This window comes from Sorex araneus, chromosome 2, assembly GCF_027595985.1.
Source record: "Sorex araneus isolate mSorAra2 chromosome 2, mSorAra2.pri, whole genome shotgun sequence".
Lineage (NCBI taxonomy): Eukaryota > Metazoa > Chordata > Mammalia > Eulipotyphla > Soricidae > Sorex > Sorex araneus.
Genome location: NC_073303.1, coordinates 104,796,490 through 104,817,092, shown reverse-complemented (window position 1 = coordinate 104,817,092; position 20,603 = coordinate 104,796,490). Strand labels below are relative to the sequence as shown.

The 20,603-nt window shown below is 47.4% G+C and overlaps 1 protein-coding gene across 1 annotated transcript; it reads left to right on the top strand.

Annotated features, from left to right (window-relative positions):
* On the top strand, positions 1 to 19,769 carry NTAQ1 (N-terminal glutamine amidase 1). Its single transcript, XM_004607760.2, has 6 exons — positions 1 to 159; positions 6,343 to 6,442; positions 7,953 to 8,003; positions 13,623 to 13,771; positions 15,229 to 15,353; positions 19,077 to 19,769. Exons 1-6 carry the CDS (start codon positions 71 to 73, stop codon positions 19,184 to 19,186), a joined length of 624 nt encoding a protein of 207 aa, XP_004607817.1. The 5' UTR covers positions 1 to 70; the 3' UTR covers positions 19,187 to 19,769.
* The last annotated feature ends 834 nt before the right edge of the window (positions 19,770 to 20,603 follow it).

Sequence of the window (20,603 nt, the reverse complement as noted above, 5' to 3'; positions counted from 1 at the left end):
CCGCCCCTTCAGGGAGGGCGGGTCCCGAGCGTCCACGGGAGTCGCGTTCCCTGGCCCGCGCCAAGCCGTCATGGAAGGGGATGCCCCGGCCGCCCCTGCTGTCAGCTACCAGCCGGCCAGCCCCCCGCGGGACGCCTGCGTCTACAACAGCTGTTACTGGTGAGGGCACGCGGGCGCCCCGCAGGCGTCTCCCGCTGCGCGCCAGCAGGGCCCCGCCTCTCGCCGGCCCCTCCGGAGCGGGGGGGGGGGGGGGGCGTCTGGGCCCTGAGTGGCGGGTTTCGCAGTTTGCCGGGGCGCGGGGATTGGGGTTCGAGGATGGGTGGTGGATGCGCGTTGCAACGGTCTTCTGGGCTCTCGGGGTGCGCCCATGGCGAGAGCCAGATGCGTCGGTCCTGTTGGCCTCGTCGGTGTTGCTTTATCGTTAGCTCCTCCAGCCTGGACCTTTTTCCTCGGACCCTGGTGTTGGAGACCCAGAGAGCCTTTGGAAGTGACTCAGCCAAAAAGCTTATTCGGGTTCGCGTGGATGTGAAGGGCAATTTTTTTTTTTTAAGTTTGGAAGAGAATTGAGGTTTAAGATATTTAGCAGTTATTTCCCCAAGACCACCCAGCTAGTAGTGATCCAGAAATCCCCATTGAAGGAGCTCTTGTTCCTTGAAAATGGTTCCATCTGTACTTACAATTCTTTTGTTTGTTTGTTTTGCCAAGTAGTGATTTGAGTGGTTCATTGGAACGAATGCATGCGAGACCCCCCCCCCCAGCTTGTTTGTTGTTGTCTGCATTTCATTTTAACTTCATTTTTAAAGAAGAGGATAAAGAGGCATGGGACGGCCGGAGGCAGCAAACAGGTTTAAGCAGAGTTGTTGCTCTTCTAATGCATATTCCCACTTCTTGGTTCTTACCTTGGTTCTCATTCCCACATCGGCCCTTCCCTTGCTCTGTGGAAATGGTGTGTCTTCCCCATTACTGCCAAGCCCCGGCACCACAGGCCTTAGGGCGATCCAAAACTCCCTTTCCCTTCTTCAGCTGATCATCCACACTCAGGCCCATGGGAGCGTAATGTTGGCTGCAGGTCAACGGGTCATGATGACCGGTAGGTCAGGCTCCCACCCCTCAGAACTGCTATACCTTGCCAGGAGAGAGGCCCCGTTACTTGAGGTGAAAGGACAGCTCGCTTGTCATTCCCATCGTCTTCATTTCACTGATGAAAGGACAGCTCATGTGCTGAGCTCACACCTTAGAAAGTTGGGGCCCCAACCAGCGGCCTTCTGCCTAAGGGGGTCTTGGCTGCTAAACAGTGTTCATCACTGGAATTTTGCCCTGCCTCTCAGTTGAGTCTGATTCTCCTATGGTCCACTCCTGGTATAATCGACTCACTACTGTGTGTTTGGCACTTGGTGTGCGAGATGCATAGTTCTAGGCACTAGGGATATAGCAATGAATCAAGGTAGGACAGATTCCTTGGTAAAATACCTGTGGTCTTAGGCTGTGCAGGCAGAAATAAGGCGGGGGGGGGGGGAGTGGCCCAGGAGGTAGACCGTATGTCTGGTCTGTGTGAGGCCAGGAATTTGGGCTCAGAACCCTACTAGGTAACACTGGTGGCCTCAGAGCACTACCATTAGAAAAAAACAAAACCCAAAACCCATGAAAAAAAAAGTGGGAAGACTTAAAGGCCTCGAGTGTGTGCTTTTGCATGTGGGAAGCCTGGTGTTAGACCCCAGGACTGCTGGTTGTGACCCTTGAGTGCATGATGTCCACCTTTCTTCCTTAAAAAAAAAAAAAAAGCAAACTGTGGATGAGCAGTTTTACAGGCTGTGGAGAAAAGCAAGGTAAGAGACGATGATGTATATTAGTTTATTTAATAAAAGTGCTGCTATGACCATACTTTATCTTAGGATATTTAAGGAACATGGTAAGGTGGTACTGGAACAGAGATGTGAACGAGAGCAGGTAGGGGCTTGGTGGATATTGGAGGAGCATCAGTGCTGGCAGGAGGAACAGGAGCAGAGACCTGAGAAGGGAACGCCATGTCCTCACGGAGTGGCAGAAAGCTGGGTGCATGAGGAGTGGAGTGGTGCGGAGGGCAGATGGTGGGAGGTGAACATCTCTTCCTTCACCGTGGGTCTTGGCACTTCAGCCCAAGGCCAGCCTCCCCTCCGCTTTCCCAGTCCTGGAACTCTGCCCAGCTCTTGCTGTACCGGCAGGCCTGCAGCCTTTCTGCCTGCATACTGTCCAGAGCTGTGGTGAATGTATCTGTGCTGGAGTGTCACTTGGGAGCTTGTAAAACGAGCTCATCTTAGGGTCCTGCCCTGGGTTGGAGTGGCAGAGTCTGGGGATAGTTTGCTGACCACATTTCAAAGGATAGGGTCCTGGCGGGGGTTGGCGGGGTGGAGTTGGGCAGAAATTGTACAGCAGGTAGGGTGCTCACCTTGTATATGGCTGACTTGGGTTTGGTCCCTGGTATCCTACATTGTCCCCTAAACCCCACTAGGATTAATCACTGAGCATAGAGCCAGGAGAAAACCCTGAGTGCAGAAAAATCAAACAAATGACAGAAAAGCAGGGGCTGGAGCAACAGTGCATTTGCCTTGCACATGGCTTACATGGGTTCGATCCTCGGCATCCCATGTGATCCCTGGAGCACTTCCAGGAGTAATTCCTGAATGCAGAACCAGGAGTAACCCCTGAGCTTGCTGGGTGTGACCCAAAGACCAAAAAAAAAAAAAAAAAAACCCTAGGGAAAAAAAAAAGAAACCCCCCTCCGCCCCAATACCTCCCAAACAAATAATATGGTCATAGACAGTAAAGTGGATAACCTAAGTATATCAAGGCTTCCAGGATTTGGTAACTATATTTCCCATCATTTAAAAAATTTTGAGGTTGGGGGTGGGGGTATGAGGTTGGATGGTGGGCAACCTTGTCCTTTCTGCCTTCCTGCATTTGTTTCCTGCAGGGTCTCCAAACCAGAAATGCATGCCGCCTCTCTGCTTCTCTTCGCTTCTAGCAGACAGTTTTTGCCTTTGGGGACTCAGAGTCGGGCAGGCAGCGGCAGCCCCTGTCCGTGCGGCATGGTGTATGCAGAGCATTGCTGATCCCATTGCAGTGTCTTGTGTTCTCCAGGTTTTTGTTGCGCTTCTGATGTGTGCCAGGGTTCCTCTCCTCTGTATTTCTCTGGCTTCAGCCCTGTTATCTGTAAGCTTTGCCCCCTCCCTGCTCTGTTAGCTTTTCTGCTACTGAAACCGTCACCTGATGTATTGGGATTTCCTCCCTCCCCCCCACCCGCATCAGTTGGAACTTTTTTTTTTTTCCCCATCAGTCTCGCCTCCCCACCCCAAACACTTTTTGGTTAAATTTTATTTTAAAATGGGTGCCAGGATCCACCAAATTCATGGCTCTTTCCTCGCAGTGAGTCCCTGCATTTCCAAAGTATAAGAGCTTTGTGTTTATTTTTTTTTTAAATTGAGTTTCTCGAGACTCCCTCCAGAGTATTAATAATACTCCTGAAAATACTGTTCAGAAGAGACAGCCATTTTAGTAACTCGTGCATCAGTTGGTCTTGTCTCAGTAACATTCACATATTTGAAAAAATTGGTTCAGGCTGGACAGAGAGGAAGGGCTTAAGACACTTGCCTTGCTGGCGGCTGACTCTGGTTCAATCCCATCACTGATACAGTTCCCTGAGCATCACCAGAAGTGATTCTGGAGCACAGAACTATGTACGAGTAGAACCCTGAGCATCACAGAGTGTGTCCCAACCCCCATGCTCAATAAAAATTAGGCTCTTAGAAACTATGACATTGAGAACAGAATCCTTGAATAACATTGTTTCAAAGACAGCCAGCAGTTTTTTCTTTTTTAAAAATTTAATTCTGTGTGTGTGTGTGTGTGTGTGTGTGTGTGTGTGTGTGTGTGTTGCTTAGGGGCTACCTCAGCTTTTCACTTGGGATTCCCTCCCTGCAGTGCTGGGTGCGGGGGACGTTGGGGGGGATCATAGGTAGTGGTGGGGATTGAATCTGTATTCAAATCAGGTGCACATCCCATTGAACGAACTCTCTAGCTCTGGAATTTATTTTTTTCTTTTTGAGTCACACCCCGTGATGCACAGGGGTTACTCCTGGCTCTGCACTCAGGAATTACTCCTGGCAGTGCTCAGGGGACAATATGGAATGCTGGGAATTGAACCCGGGTTGGCTGCGTGCGAGGCAAACTCCCTACCCGCTCTGCTATCGCTCCAGCCCCTCTAGCTCTGGATTTTTTTCCCCTGCCCTGAACCAATGTTTATCGGGAAAACTGTTAAAGTTGTTATTTAAGAACATTCTGTAATCTTGAGCCACATTTGTATTCAGTCTACCAGCAATGTGTGTGGTTGGCAAGAATTCACCGCTACTTTCTAGAACACTCTGCCTTTCCCTGGGGGAGAGGGAGGAAGACTAGGAGAAGCACTGATTTGTACCTCCTCCATTTTCCCATAACTGTCAGAGTGGATGATTTTTCTCTCCGTGCTTTCTCTCTGCATCTTTGATGGCTTCTATGATGGTACTTTACAGTTCTGCCTGTCTCTTCTCATCATCTGTGCACTCAAATTTTCATTACATTCTTGTAAGCACTTAGCATAGTACTTTGTGCAATTGTAAGCTCTAAAATGATCATGGTAAACTTCCCAGAGCTTCTACTGAGACATTCGTCCACTTGACAAATGTGGTAAACTTTACAGAGCTTCTAATGAGATATTTGTCTGTTACACACATGTCGTCTCAAAACTTGGTCTTGGACATCTAGATAAGCAAACAAAAATTCACCAAAAAACTGTATTTTACTGAAGAAATGAATTTGTTACTGTATAATACTTAGCATTGAAGCAGTCAGTACCTGACTTCCGTTGTAATTTCTTAAGACCACTTTTTTCCCCTTGTAGGATTTCTTAAGCATTTTACAGAAAAGTACAATTCTCGGAAAAGCTATTCCCTCCAGTGTAGTAAGGACTGAGACCAGATGGAGACTAACAGGACTATTGTATAGAGTGTGTATTTCTGTGTTAGTTCAAGACAGGCCTTGAGGCTGTGGAGCCTTCATTTTCATGTAGCGTGGATGATAGATGATTGGGAATTAGGTTTCAGCAGAGTGAGTCATTTGAGTGTGAGGGAGGGAGGGAGAGAAAGAGAGAGGGAAAAGTAGGTATGTGCAAGCAGAGTGTGGATGTAGCTTCTTTTGAGCAAAGGTGTAATTAGAAAATGACAGAAAAGATGGGGAGATAGTATAGGAGCTAGGTCATAGGCCTGCATATGACCCCTCGTTTAGTCTTCAGCATGACCAGTCCCACTGACCCCGACATTTCCTGGTGTGACAGCCCAGGACCTGGAGGTCCCTGAATACCATTCGATGTGACCTCGGAGGCCCCCAGAACTAATGAGGTAGTCCTTGGGGTCTTCTGTTGTTAAATCCAATGACTTAATTGGCTGAGTAGCTCCTGGAGTCCTGTCTGCATCTCCCCTCCCCCCAAACACTGCCTGGGAACTCCTCAACCCCCAAAACAAAAGGCAGGTGCCCAAAGGTTGAGCTGTGAGTCCTGCCCGCAGTGACCGAGTGGTGAGGGGAGCATGCCTGCCTCCCAGCTATTTGGTTGCGTGCTGTGGACATGATTTTACTTAGGCAGTTCTGACTTCGGCTTCATGTTGCAAAGATCAGTTCATATAGAAAATTTGAAGTGGAGAAAGATGGATTTCAGTTCAGGATGAGAAGAACTTTCTCCATACGGGAGGAGCTAGGGAAAATTCCACTCGCATGGCTGTTCCATCCACAATTCCAATAAGACTTGCTGGGCCTGTCATGTAAATACCCTGGTCCTTTATAGCCAGGAGTAGTAGTACTCCCGAACTCTCTCTACCCCATTTGTAAGGGGAGCTGGAGACCAGTGTTAAGTCTGTGCATTGTTTATGTCCTTTTCTCAGGTAAAGTAAAAAAACATATTCAGGGAGGTCAGAATGTTCCAAACTGTTTACTGTCTAAGTGGCTGAGTTAGAAATCCAGTGGCATCTCAAGACTCTGGGCCCCGAGCTTGTAGAGGATTGACAGTGTTGATGAGGCATTTTACTAATTACAAAACATCCCCATAGATAAGCTCTAGGTGAGGTAACAAGCTCTTAGTCTGGAGAGGGGCCTCGGGCATTATAGGTCAGACAGCAGCCTGCTGGGCGTGTTTTCCAGGAGGGTCAGATGCTGACCACTTATTGGGTCAGATAGTACTTGGCTCTTTCAGTTTTGCCATCATCAGTCTTTTGTTGCAGTTGGAAAATTCCCAGGGTGTTCTTACTTACCTGTATTAATCGAACCATTATCTTGTTTCAGTGAGGAGAATATCTGGAAGCTCTGCGAGTACATCAAAAACCATAACCAGTATCCTTTAGAAGAGTGTTACGCTGTCTTCATATCGAATGACAGGAAGATGGTAAGTGTTGGTGAGTGATTAGCAGAAAGGAAACGAAAAAGTTAGACGTTTGGACAGAGTCTGGCCTGGCATAGCACAGTTCTAGCATGTGCTTTGGGGTCCAGGAAGTAGCCAAGAGGTAGCCCAGATGTCTTACCTGTGTGCAGCCCTGGGGTTGATCCCTGGAAGCACGTGCACTCTCCTGCCTAGCATAGCCTGGCTGCCTACTCCTCCACACACACCTCCCAACAACCACAACAGCAGAAAGAAAGGAACTGTATAAAACAGAACAAAGTTTGAAAGTCTGGAACTTGAAAAGTTTTTTTGTGGTTTTTTTTTTTTTTTTTTGCTTTTTTGGGGTCACACCCCACAATGCTCAGGGTCTACTCCTGGCTCTGCACTCAGGAATTGCTTCTGGCCGTGCTCGGGGGGACCATATGGGATGCTGGGGATCTAACTGGGTCAGCCAAGTGCAAGGGAAACGCCCTACCTACCCACTGTGTTATCGCTCCAGCCCCTGGAACTTTTGAATGAGACTGTTTTCATTATTTGAAGAGTGTTTTCTTGGGCCTGGGAGATAGCCTCGGGGGCAAGGCACGGGCTTAGCATGTGGTTCGATCCCTGGTACTACTGATGACCCTCTGTGCTGCCAGGAGTGATTGATTCCTGAGCATCTCTGGAGTACAACACTGCTGCATATTGCCCAAAAAAAAACCAAAAAAAAAAAAAAGCAAAAAGAGGCCCTCTTTTGTAGCTAGGGAAATATTTGATGATGTGTTTATGCAAATTAAGACCCTTTTGAGATACAAAGTTAGAGCTTTCAAAATTGCTTAGATTAGACTACAGTTTCATAAAATCGCTTAGAGCCAAATGGGCTTATTTCGCTTTGAAGTCAAGATTGCTTTGTCTTGGCGTTTGATGTAAATTTATGTCAAGTATTAGAGAAAGTAAGTCCTTCCTATTTTGTAACGCTCTTTTGCAAGCATCATCTCATTTGATCCTAATGGAAATCCTGTAAAGTAGACAAGGTGCAGACAACTGTCTCCGTTTTATAGACAAGGAGAGAGAGGCTCAGGGGATCCCATGAATAATTAAGTGGAAAGCCAGACTTGAATCTGCCAGGCCTTCTGACTTCTAGTTTAGGTCTATTTCTGTTCTCAGAAGAGCATCACATAATTAATTCTGTTCTTTGATTGTGAAGGATACTTTGATGGATTTCAGTTATTTGTTATTTGCTCTTTCGACTTATTGTTGCTTGCTTAGGAAAAGAAAGAAAAATATCTACATGTTGTGGGGGCCACATTTAGTGGTGCTCAGGCCTGGCACTGCTCTGTAGTGTCAGGGGCCTTTGAGTGCTTGGAGGGGCTCAAACCCAGGAAAGACCCCACATGTGCAAGGCATGCTCTGTCTTTAAAAGCACATTTCTGAGACCAGAAATGTTTTTTTTTTTTTTTTATGTGCAGGGTTCTTTTAGGAGTTTCACAGTAGCTTAACTGTAGCAGTGACTTACGAACTCTCTTGTATTTTGTAGATACCAATCTGGAAACAGCAGGCAAGACCTGGAGACGGTCCTGTGATCTGGGTGAGATGGTCAATCGGAGAGCTTCCCATGCGGGGCGACTTGGCACCACTGAGTGGCCTTTATGTTTTGGTAAAGTAGAAATGATAGGCAGTAGAGGAAGATTCTGATCCTTAAGAAGTTGACCTTGGGGCCAGAGTGATGGTACAGTGAGTAGGGTACTTGCCTTGCATGTGGCCCACCCAAGTTGGATTCTCGGCATCTTATCTGGTTCTCTAAGCCTGCCAGGAGTGATCCTTGAGCGCATAGAGCCAGGAGTAAGCCCAGAGTTCCACTGGGTGTGCCCCTGCTTGCTCCCTCCCCACCCTCCCAAAAAATGTTGGCCTTTTGAAGGTTGGTTTAAGGTAGTGGCATATGGCAGACATATTTTGTTTTGAAATTAGTATAGAGTATAGGAAGTATTTTCTATGCTAATTTCTATACTAATTCAAAACAATTAGTATTGTTTTGAAATTAATATATTGTTTTGAAATTAATATTAGTATTATTTTGAAATTAATATATCTGCCCCCCAACAAAAAGAATCTGTTACATGGGCCATCTAGCAGATTCTTTTTGGTGGGGGGGCAGATATATTTTGATCTCATAGACTTTTATCCATTTAACAGCAGAAGGAAGTTTCCCAAAGCTGCACATTAGTATTACCTGGGTGGGAAAGGCCAAAGAGATTTGTCCAGGGGCTAAGGTGCCTTCCATGCAGGCCGCCAACCTTGGTTCGATCCATGGTACTCTATTTCATGGATGGTCCCCTGAGCATCACTGGGTATGGCCTGAAACACTTCCCCTTCAACACCTCCCCCCCCCAAAAAAAAAGCATAATTAGAAATACTTGGGTGGGTGGGAATGTTGCTCAATGGTATAGCATATGATTTGCATGTATAAGGTCCTTTGGTTTAATTCTGGTATGAAAACAAAGGCAGTAGCCTGAATTAAAATGACAGTTTCTGGGTTGGAGAGATGGTACAGGGGTTATAATGCTTGCCTTACACTTGGCTGATCTGGTTTGATCCCTGGCATCACATTTGAGTCTCCTGAGAATCACCAGGTGGGTGACCCAAAAGGCAAAACAAAACAAAACAAAAACCCTGAAAACATACCGTTTGAATTTGGTTAACTTACTCGTTTTAGTATATAGTTTTGGTTGCCAGGCAGAAAAGAGACGGAGGCTGCTGGGCTTCACCGAGCTTGCATCCTTGCTTCCTCTACCCGAGATGGCCTGCTGCTCTTAGATAAACCCAGCTGTTTTGGCTTTCCTCGTGTTTTTTATTTGTGGGCCAGATGCAGCAGTGCTCAGCCACTCGATGCTCAGGGGTCACTACCTGGCAGAACTCGGGGAACCAACCAAGTGGTGCTTGGGACCGAACCTGGGGCCACATTCTCCCCAGCGCGAAACCCTGCAGTGTTGTGGAGTGGGGGGCAGACTCCGCGTCAGACAGTCTGGGCTCCCCTTTTGGCCCACCTGCTGGTGAGCCGTGCTGCATCCATGTTCTGCTTCGTCCGCCTCTTGTCCGTTGCTGCCACGTCTGTCAGATAAAGCACTGGAAGTGTTTTCTGAGCATCTGGCTTAGCATCCACTACCAGTGCCCGGGAAGTGTTAGTTGTCACTGATAGCTGCGCGGTCTGACCATGGCTGCCCGCTGTCCTTCTGCCCGAGAAGTCCTCGCCAGCGCTGCGCCACTTGTCCAATTTCAAGTTCATGGTCCAGCTTCTTGGGAGACTTGCAAGGAAAGGACACCGGGCCACGTCCCTGTTACACAGTGTCTCCCGGCAGCCCCGGCTGGGGCGTCCTGTTGGAAGAAGTCTCCATACCCACGGTCACGCTGTTCTTGTCCTCTGTTGTAGGACAACAAACAAGGTGCCCCACGGCGTGGTTGCGTCCTGGGTGGGCGTGCCTCCTAGCCTCAGCAGGGTCTCCTGACATTTGGGCGGGGGCTGGCCCTGGCTCAGAGCAGTGCTGCTGAGATCTGTTTTCCTTGACAACCCCCGCCCCTGCCTGTGCCTGGGGTCGGCAGGTGGTTCCTGTGTTGGGGCCTGCGCCAGTCCATCCACCCCCTGGTGGGAAAGGGTAGGAACAGGAGGAATAGAAAGTTGTGCCGTTCACTGCGTCTGCCCTTTGATAAGATCCACTTTCTTTCTGCACGGCTCCGGCTCAGGCAGGGTTCGGCCCTGGCCTCCCTCCTGGGGTGCAGCTTGCCCTGCTGCTGGCTCCGAGCGCTCTGCCCCTGTGTCGTGGCCTTAGAACAAGCCAAGCACTGCTGTAGCAGTCTCATTCATTCTCCCAGTAACATGAGGCGGTAGGTACTAGCACTCACTCCATTTTGGAGCAGAGGAAACTGAGGCTGGGAAGTGAAGAGGCTGAGGTTTGAACCCAGTGACCCTCCTGCACGGTGCTCCCACTGCCCTCCCGCCTCTCTTCTCCTGGCCGCAGGAGTGAGGCCCCTCCCTTCCCTTCCTGGGGAAGACCCTGCGGGTGAGAACTTGGCTTTGTCGTCTCTGTATATCTCAGCAGTGTACTTTCCCACAACTAATGCATAGGCACTTCAAAAAAACTGCACTGTGCAGTAGATGTCTGGGAGGTTAAATTGCTTTTGGTCAAGGTCAGAGATAGCTTCTGGCGGAAGATCAAAAAGCAGGCTGGACTGGGGCTGGGGAGGGAGAAAGCATTTCAGCAGGAGCGTGGATGGTGGAGGAGGGGGCCCGCGGGTGGAGAGGGTGGCTGCGGAGGAGCGGAGCCACATGAAGCCACCAGGGGAAGGAAATTGTGGGCCCCTAGGAGAGGGGCAGCTCTTAGCTTATCTGAAGGGGCGGATGCATTAAGGAGAGGACAGGGAATTGGCATCCATTTCCGACGCTCTTTCTGCGTCCCTTAGAAGGAGCCGGAGTTGGAGGAAGCATGTGAGACTCTGTTGGTACAGCGTGGCTAGACCCGGCTCTCCTGCCTCGCCAGGTGAAGCGTTGCTGGAGGAAGTGCTCTGTAAGCTCTAGGGCCTAGACACGGGAGGAAAGGGTATTGCTGAGGTTGTCAGAAACTCGTCTCCAAATACTGTTCTCCACCACAAGGAGGCTGTTCTGAGGAACTCAAAGGAACTTGGACCTTCCTGACGTCCTTTCCGGGCCACAGCCGCTGTTGGCCAGTGTCCCGGGACTTCGGGGGGTGTGACTGTCCACGTGGCGTTGTGACTGCACGGCGCGTCTTTCAGTCCCCTCGAATGCCGCAGACTAGAGCTTGCTTGGCTGCTTTTGGTTTCTGAGCCTCCCTGCAGGGCGCTGGGGATCTGCCATTCATGCAAGGTTCGGGGGGCTGTTATTGCCCCCCAGCAGTGCTAGGGGGACCAGGTGATGGGTGTCTGGGATGGAACCTGGGCCTCCCGTGTGCCAAAGCATGCACTCCAGCTCTTTGAACCCTGGGTTGATTGTTTCTGAAATACATTTCACTTCTTGAAATTCCAGGCAGTATAAAATAGCTAGAGGCCAGACGGATAGTCCAGTGGGCAGGGCACTTGTCTGGCATGCGGCCGGCCTGGGTTTGGTCCTTGGCATCCCATTTCGACCCCGGGCACCGCCAGGAATGATTCTCTGAGCATAGAGCCAAGAGTAACCCCTGAGCGTTGCCGGGTGTGACCCCAAAACAAAAACGCAGAGTAAAGAAATTAATGTTCTTCTGCCCTTCGAGTAAACCTCAAACACTCCCCTTATTTATAGTTTAGATATTAGCCTTGTAGGTATTTTTTCTCCGCCTTTATCTGAATGTATAGGTACTTTCAATTGCATGCATATATGTGAATGCTTTGTTTTTGTTTTGTTATTTTTGGTTGTTGAGCCGAGTCTGGCTATGCTCAAGGCTTACTCCTGACTCTGTGCCCAGGGATCACTTCTGGTGGCACTCAGGTGGCTGTATGTGGGATCAGACCCAGGTTGACTGCCAACAAGGCCGACTTCTGAGATGCTGTACTGTTTCTCCGGCCTCTATATTAAATAACTTTAACTAAATTAAAAAAATGTGTCTGGGGGTTTCTAGACCATACCCAGCAGTGCTCGGGCTATTTCTGGCTCTTCCCGGAGGTACTTGGGATAGTACTTGGGGGAGCCACGTGGTATTAGGGCCTTTTGGCCTAATGCAAGACAAGTGCCTACCTCCTGTGTTATTTCTCCACACCCATATATGATAGCTTTTAACATACTTTATCGGTTGTAGGTCATACTTACAGGTGTCATGGTCTACTCTTGGCTCGGTGCGAGATGCTCAGTCTTGGTAGTGCTTGGTATCTGTGGGGCTGAAGTTAGAACTCGGGCCTCCTACATGGAAAGCACTCGTGCCAGCCCTTAGTTCTCTCTCCTGCCCATACATTGCTTTGTATTATTTAGTTAGTCTGGGGGCCACATCTGGTGGTGCTCAGGGATCACTCCTGGCAAGCCCAGTGACCATATATGGTGCCACTGATTGGACCTGGGTCAGCTGTGTACAAGGCAAGCATCCCACCTGCTGTCCTATTTCTCTGTCCCCTCAGATAGCTTTTTAAAAATAATACATCCATTGGCTTCCTGCTGCTTACTGTAGGCTCTGGTCTGTTCTTTATACTGGCTCTGTGAGTGGAACCACCGTAAACCCACCCATCTACACCTTGGCCCAGAGTATATATGGATAACAGGGGGACATGGAAAAACAATATATACATATCCTTAAATTTGGGTTTCTATACAACTATATTTTCCCATTTTCCACATAATTTACCTAATTATATTAGCAGTAGCATACTGTGGGTTTTTTTTTTTGCATTTTTTATATATTTTATTTTCATGAAAGTAGTTCACAGTGTTTCATTACAGATAATATTCAAACACCAATCCCACCACCGAGCACCTTCCCACCATAACAAGAGGGAAGTGTGTGAAAGTTGTTGTATTTCATTCTGGAGCCATTTAAGCCCGTATATGAGAGAATACTAGCAAGTATGTTAAAAGCAAACAGATGTGTGGGTAGCATACTGTTCTCTCGTTGTGGTTTTCTATCCTTGGTTTGCAGGTCTAAGTAAGTAGATTGAAAACTGCTATTCATCATATGCCTGCATTGAGGTTTATTAACAGTCCTTGATGTGAATCTTTGGCTCTGATTTTTTTACTATTACTATTACTACTCTATTATAAATACATTACAGAAATTGTATCTCTGTAAAAAATATATGCATAGGCCATTTTTCCTCTAGACTCAGAAGAAAACTTTCTGGATCAAGGATATAATTGGAGTGTTTACAAACATTTCTGTTTAACGATTTCCTGTTCCTGGACTCTAGACTGCTTTCAGGGGTTTATGTTTATTTACTATAAACTTCAAATGTACTATTTAGTACAGTAAGGAGGTCTGATGGGTGTTCTTTTTTAATGTTTTTAAACTGGGCTGGGGGGTGATATGGGGAGAAAGTGGGATGGAGTCGGTGCCTTTGGGATTTTGTTTCAGTTCCATGGTGCCAGCCAGGGGTGGAGCCCAGGCCTCTTCTGTGTGGTTGCTCCCTGTGCTCTGTGCTGGCCCGGAGTCTCCATGCTGGTGCCGGGGCTGCTTATTGCCGGAGCCTTGGAATTGCTGTTGTGAAGGAAGCAGGCTCACGCGTATGTCTTCTGCCCTAGGATTACCACGTTGTCTTGCTCCATGTCTCAAGTGGAGGACAGACCTTCATCTATGACCTCGACACGGTCCTGCCTTTCCCCTGTCCCTTTGACATGTACGTGGAAGATGCCTTCAAGTCGGACGAGGACCTCCATCCACAGTTTAGAAGGTGAGGAAGCTCAGGATGGATCTTCCTTTCTGAAGTTAGACCTTGGCAGATATACAGAGGTTCAGTTCAGCGGCTGTTCTAGCTGTGCTCTGGGATTTTTCCTGCTCTGTGCTTTGTATTCCTGCTCTTGTTCTGTTGTGCAGGGGACCATGGCGTGCTGGGGGCTATACCCAGGTGCTGAACATGCCAACCCTGCGCACTAGACCTGTAAACCATCTCCCAACTCATGAACAAATTGTAACTGTATCTTACCGTGATTCAGTTAAAAAAAAAAAAGTAGTAAAGGCTAGAGAGGTAGTTTGCTTTGCACCTGTCGACTGGGTTTTATTCCCCAGCATCCCATATGGTTCCCTGAGTCTTGCCAGGCTATAATTCCTTAGAGCAGAGCCAGAAATTACCCTGAGTACTGCTGGGTGGGTGGGTCCCTAAACAACAATAACAAATAAAAAACGAACGAAAAATAATAAAGGCGTTAAAGTAATACAGGGGGTAAGGTGCTTGCCTTGAACATGGCTGACCCCTGATTGATTTCCAAGTGATCCTTGAGTACAGAACCAGGAGTAAGCCCTGAGCACTGTTGGCCTTATAGCACATGCATGCACACGTATGTGCGCACATGCGCTAATGGTCAGTAGTCTTATAAAATTTGTGTGATGAGGTTTGAGGCATGTTGGGGATTTTTCTCATTCTCTTGCTTCTATATAAGTGTGTGTGGGGGGGTGGCCTTGCACTGCTTAAGTTGAGAGAATGGTGATGGCAGCTGTTGAAAAACACACAGATTTTTGTGTATGTGTGTGTGTGTGTTGGGAATCAAGCCCAGGACTCCACACATGCAAGGTGGTACTCTGCCACAGCCTGCCTGCTGTGCAGTTGAGGAACTAAAGGTCACCAGATAGATTTCTGTGATTTTGTGGTTTGAAATTTCAGCTCCTTTTTTCTCATGAGATACTTAACAGGCAATAAAGTTGAATCTGCAGGGGCTAGAGCAATAGTACTTTGCACGTGATCAACCTGGGTTTGATCCTTGGCATCCCATATAGTCCCCAAGGATTGCTATGAGTAATTCCTGAGCATCACTGGATGTTGGCCCCCAAACAAAAAAACCCAAAAAGTTTTTTTGAAACTGCACTTGCATTTATGCATTACCCATGATACACAAATGCCTGAGTAGTTTTGTGCATGATGTAGAAACTGTGTTTATATAAAAGTTGAATTGATGGGGCTGGAGAGATAGTACAGGGTTAAGGCACTTGCTTTGCATGTGACTACTCCATTCAATCTCTGGTACCGAATATGGTTCCCCAAGCACAGCCCAGGGTCACTCCTGAGCACAGCGGCAGGAGTTTCCAACCACTTCTCACTTGTCAGTCTCCCCCCCACCCCCTCCCCAAATTGAGATGTGAATTAAGTTGACTCTGGTATCTCCCTAATGTCAGTGGATGTTGATTGATCTGCAGGAAATTTCGAGTGATCCGAGCAGATTTGTATTTGAAGAATTTTGCTTCTGACCGCTCTCACATGTTAGATGCCAGTGGGAACTGGAGAGAACCTCCTCCGTCCTATCCATGCATCGAAACCAGAGGTGAGTAGAAGCTGCCTTCTCCCAGGGATTTCTGACCCCCGGGCCATCAGCACTTTGTCAGATCCGAGGACAATACTTGAGTGTAATATTTGTGTAAACCTCCCTGAGTGGCAAGAACATGGGAGAGGATAGCCGGAGAAGAGTTCTTTATATTTGTTAGATTAGGAATTGAGGTACGGAGACCGGGCTTGGAGGATGTAAGAACCACGGTGGCTCATGCACTCAGGAATTACTCCTGGCGGTGCTCAGGGGACCATATGGGATGCTGGGGATCGAACCCGGGTCTGCCGTGTGCAAGGCAAACGCCCTAACTGCTGTGCTATTGCTCCAGCCCTGCATGGTTGTCACTTTTGGGGCCTCTTAGGCATCAGTCCAATTTCTAGTTTCCTGGGCTGTAAGTCGATAAAGGCCTCTGCACCCTCCTCCCTGTGTTTTGCACTCAGGCCAGTCAGACACCTATTTAAGACACTCACTAGTACCAGCACTGCCATGGAATGGTGAGCGCATCCAGTTCTCACATGGGAGACTTGCTCCTTTCACTATGTGACCTGCCAGCAAAATAACACAGCAGCATCCAGAGTTCTGCCAGGAAGAAAGGGAGAAAACATTCTGGGCACATTTCTTTTTGTTGTTGTTTTGTTTTTGGACTATACTTGGTGGTGCTGGGAGCTGATTCCTGGCTCTGCACTCAGGCATCACTTCTGGTGGTGCCCTTGTATCAAACCTGGGTTGGGCGTGAGCAAAGCAAGTGCCTTAGCCCCTATGCTCTCCCTCCAGCTCAGTTCTGGGCATGTTTGGAGGAAGTGAATACTGCAGAGGATGCAGACTCTGATTTTGCCACAAACTCTCATTTGTTATTATTACTGGGAATCGAAGCCAGGACCTCACACATGCAAGGCTGGTGAAATTCATAATTTAATTTTGTTACTATTATTATTATTACTGTTATTTTGCTTATTTTGGGGTCACACCCGGTGATGCACAGGGAATACTTCTGGCTCTGCACTCAGGAATTATTCCTGGTGGTGCTCAGTGAACCATATGGAATGCTGGGAATCTAACCCGGGTCAGTCGTGTGCAAGGCAAACACCCTATCTGCTGTACTATGGCTCCAGCTCCTAATTTTGTTATTTTATTTCTTCTTTTTTGGGTTTTGCGGGGGTCCATAACTAGCAGTGTTCAGGGGCAATTCCTGGCTCTGTGCCTATTCCTGGCAGATTTTGGGGGATCATATGTGGTGCTGAGGATGGAATTGAATTTGGCTGCAGGCAGGGCAAATGCCTTTACTTCTGTACTGTCTCTCCTGCCCCAGACTTTGTGAATTTTATATCATCAGTTGCTAGTTCTCAAATATGCTTTGGGAAGTTGGTGTTGCTTTTTTTTCCCAGCATGCAGATAAACGACTTGGAGTGAATTTGATTCTTTGAAGATTTTGAGGCTGCTTCAGAGCTGACTTGCATCACTGGCTTACTTAGCTCCACTACTCTGCTGTCAGCCCATTCTGAGGAGTCTGCCTAGGGCCCGCATTTAACAAGTTCTCTCTGGCCGTGGAATTTCTGGGAATTAATCAGGCAGCCGCCTCTACTGTGTTTTCCCTTCAGCCTCAGGAGGTGAAGTGTATGGCCATCTATGTCCATCCTCCATTTGGGGGTTGGTCCCTTACATAGATCACTGTTTCTCTGTGACTGTCACCTCTGTCCTCTATCCCCAGATCTAACTGCCTGGGACTCCTCAGCTAGATCTCTGTCTTCTCACCTCTGGGAACTGCCCTGCTGTCCCTGTGCCCAGGTTGGGCAGAAAGCTGCAGTGACCTGGCTCATTTTTACAGTTCCCAGGAACCCATCGTGTGTCTGGGAACAGTCACTTCATGTACTTGGAAGTCAAAGAGCAGTTCCCATAACAGTTCTTTGATGGGGAGAAGTAGACATCTGAACACAATTTAAACTTTTCTTATAGTCAAATCATGTTTACGGAGGTGTCATGCTTTGCAGTAGCAGTGAGGTTTCTGTTTTATGCTTGCAGTATTACCACATCACCTCCATCACTGGTGTGGCATTATTCCTCCACTATTAGTTTAAGATCCCTCCTTCCCGCCCCTTTGCAGCCCTAGTTTAGAGCTCTGTGGATAGTGATTCAGGACTTGCTAACTTTTTTGGGTGGGCTACACCTTGCATGCTCAGGGATGGCTTCTGGCAGAGCTGAGGGGACCATGAAGTACAGGGTGTCAAACACGCGAAGCATGTGCTCAGCATAGGGAATTGCTTCTCTAGAAATACACTTTTTTTTTTTTAAAGTGGTACATTTAAATCTTAGACAAAATCAGACAAAATTTATATCCACTTTTTACCCTTCTTGCATTACTTTGAAGTAAATCCCAGATACTTTGTGTACTTTCAGTTCTAAGATTTTGTTTTAGGGTTCCTCCCACCCCCATGCTCAGGGGCTACTCCTGGCTTTAGGCAAATCACCTTGCAGGGGATTGAACTAGATCAGCCTCCAGCAGAGCAAGACTTGTTAACCCCTAGTGCCACCAGTGTACTCTTTACCCAGCAGAGGCCTCTAAGTTAAGTAACCCCACTGTGTAATTGTGCAATCTAAAAAACTGTTACAACTTATACTAAAAAAATTGACATAATGGTATTGATACAATACTGGTGACTTGTAGGCCTCTTTTCAGTTTTGTACTTTTTCACATTAATTTTCTATTTTCTGCCTGGACTCTAACCCTTTGGGGTTTGGTCTCCTGGATCTTCTCCCATGTGTGATGGTGATTCCTTTTCCTTTTCTGTTCTAAATTTTACACTATTTTTTGTTTTGATTTGGGGGCCACACCTGGCAGTGCTTAGGACTTATACCTGGCTCTGAGCAGTCCTGGCTCTGAGCTCAGGAATCACTCCTGGCAGTCTTGGGGGACCATATGGGGTGCCAAGGATGGAACTAAGGTTGGCAGCATGCAGGGCAAGTGTCCTACTTGCTGTAGCACCCTCTGTCTGGCCCTACTTAATTTGCACTCTCGAAGAGTATTAGGTTTAAAAACGTTATAAAATTACAGTTTTGGTAACACGGTTTATTATTGTTTGGGTGATATGGTTGCCTGAGTGTTAAGGTTTTGACGTACAAAGTTACTGCACCATGCCACCAGAAAAGTGCCTGTGACCCTCCGTCATTGTCCCTAGCTCACCTCTGGTCTGGGCTTCATTCTCCTCCATCTGTAAGTCAAAACTATTTCAATTCCCTTGTCTCTGTACTCCACAGATGAGTGAGAACATCTGGTATTGTTCTTTTCCCCCCCTCAGTCAGGTATTCTGTGGCACATCCCTAATTTTAGGTTTGTGTGTTCAGTTCTGATTACATTGAGGTGTCACGCATTTGACACAGAATACCACAGAAGTGATCTATTAACTCTAATCTATTAAGATAAGTTCCCCTGGAGCGATAGCACAGCGGGTAGGGCATTTGCCTTGCACGCGGCTGACCCGGGTTTGATTCCCAGCATCCCATATGGTCCCCTGAGTACTGCCAGGGGTGATTCCTGAGTGGAGAGTCAGGAGTAAACCCTGTGCATCACCAGGTGTGACCCAAAAAGAAAAAAAAAAAAGATAATTTCCCCTACTTGTAGTTGCCTCGTTTGTTTTATTGCTGTATTATCAAAATTCTGTTTTTTTTTTCTTTCCATTTCAAAACAGTTGTTTCATTGGACATTTCTTTCTTGTACTTTTCTAGATTCCAAAATGAACCTGAATGATTTTGTCAGCATGGATCCGGAGGTCGGATGGGGCGTTGTCTATTCGCTCTCTGAGTTTGTCCATCGCTTTGGCAGCCTTAACTACTGAACTAGACAGGTGGAGACGAAGTACAGGAGAAAGTCTAGCTGTGAACAGCAGATCCCTTTGTTTGGGATAGCAAATGGTGATGGTGCATTTGACCTGGAATTATGTTTTCCTCTTTAAAGTCAATTAAGTTGAAACACAAGTGAACACAAATACAGTTGTCTAAATATTTGGGCGTGTGTCCAGTTGAAACTTGATGTAGTCTGTATTTGTCTTGATACTCCTGAGCCTTTATTTGTTAAAACACGGCCACATGCCAGGACCTGCCCTTGGCCTGATAGGGTTGTGGATTTTGTGCCAGTTCGATTCGTTGGGTTCTCCCCCAGCGATATTATAAGCTCTTTGAGGCCAGACACATCGCTCAGTGCTCCGTGAATCGTGGATGTCCAGGGAAGAGCCCAGGACGTGTTTCCTAGTGATTGTTCTGTTGCTGGAGGAGGGCGAATATTGTGAGCTGAATCAGCAGTAAGTCTTAGTCTTTTTTGACTATATAATAGTTTCTTATTAAAGAATGCAGCCCTCTCAGTCTTGAGTGCTATCTGGCTTATTTATGTATGTTTCTAAATAAAAAATTGATTCAAAATAATTTTGTGTGGAAGAATCTGTGTCTTTGTTTTTGTTGTGAGGGGTCATGCCTGGCAGTAGTCAGTGGCTGTTCCTGGCTCTGAGCTCCTGTGGCCAGGTGTGGGGGATCATGTTTGTGGCCGGGGATTTGAACTGGAGTCAGCTGCATGTCAAGCATAGCTTCAGCTGGATAAGCTTTGGACTAACCAGCTTTGGACTCAACCCTGGATAAGTTGAGAAATGACCGACCCTGTAGTCTTTGGATTTTTTTAAAAAATTGAATCAACATGAAATACACAGTTACAAAAATTGTTCAGTCATACAAGTTCCAACATCATCCCTTTCCGGCCACCAATGTCCTAGTTTCCCTCTCCCTCCCCACAATCCGCACTCCCCAGCCTGCCTCTGTGGCAGGTACTTTGACTCACTCTCTCTCTCTCTCTCTCTCTCTCTCTCTCTCTCTCTCTCTCTTCCTGCCCCTCTCTTTCCTTTTAGGCACTGTGGTCTGTAATACTATTACTGAATACTGTTACCATGTCTATCACTTTACCTCTTTGCAGCACTGAATTTTTGTCCAAAGTGATCAGTACTATCATTGTCATAGTGGTCCCTTCTCTGTCCTAACTGCACTCCTCAACAGTGTGTGAAAAGCTTCCAACCATGGACTGGCCCTCCTGGCCCTCGTATCCACTATCTTTGGTTATCATTCTCATATTATGGGCTTCCCCCCCGCCCCCATATCCCACAAATGAGTGCAATCATTTTGTCCTTCTCCCTTGACTCCTTTTTTCTTTGGGGGGTGGGGAAACTTTTGGGTCACACCTGGTGATGCACAGGGGTTCCTCCTGGCTCATGC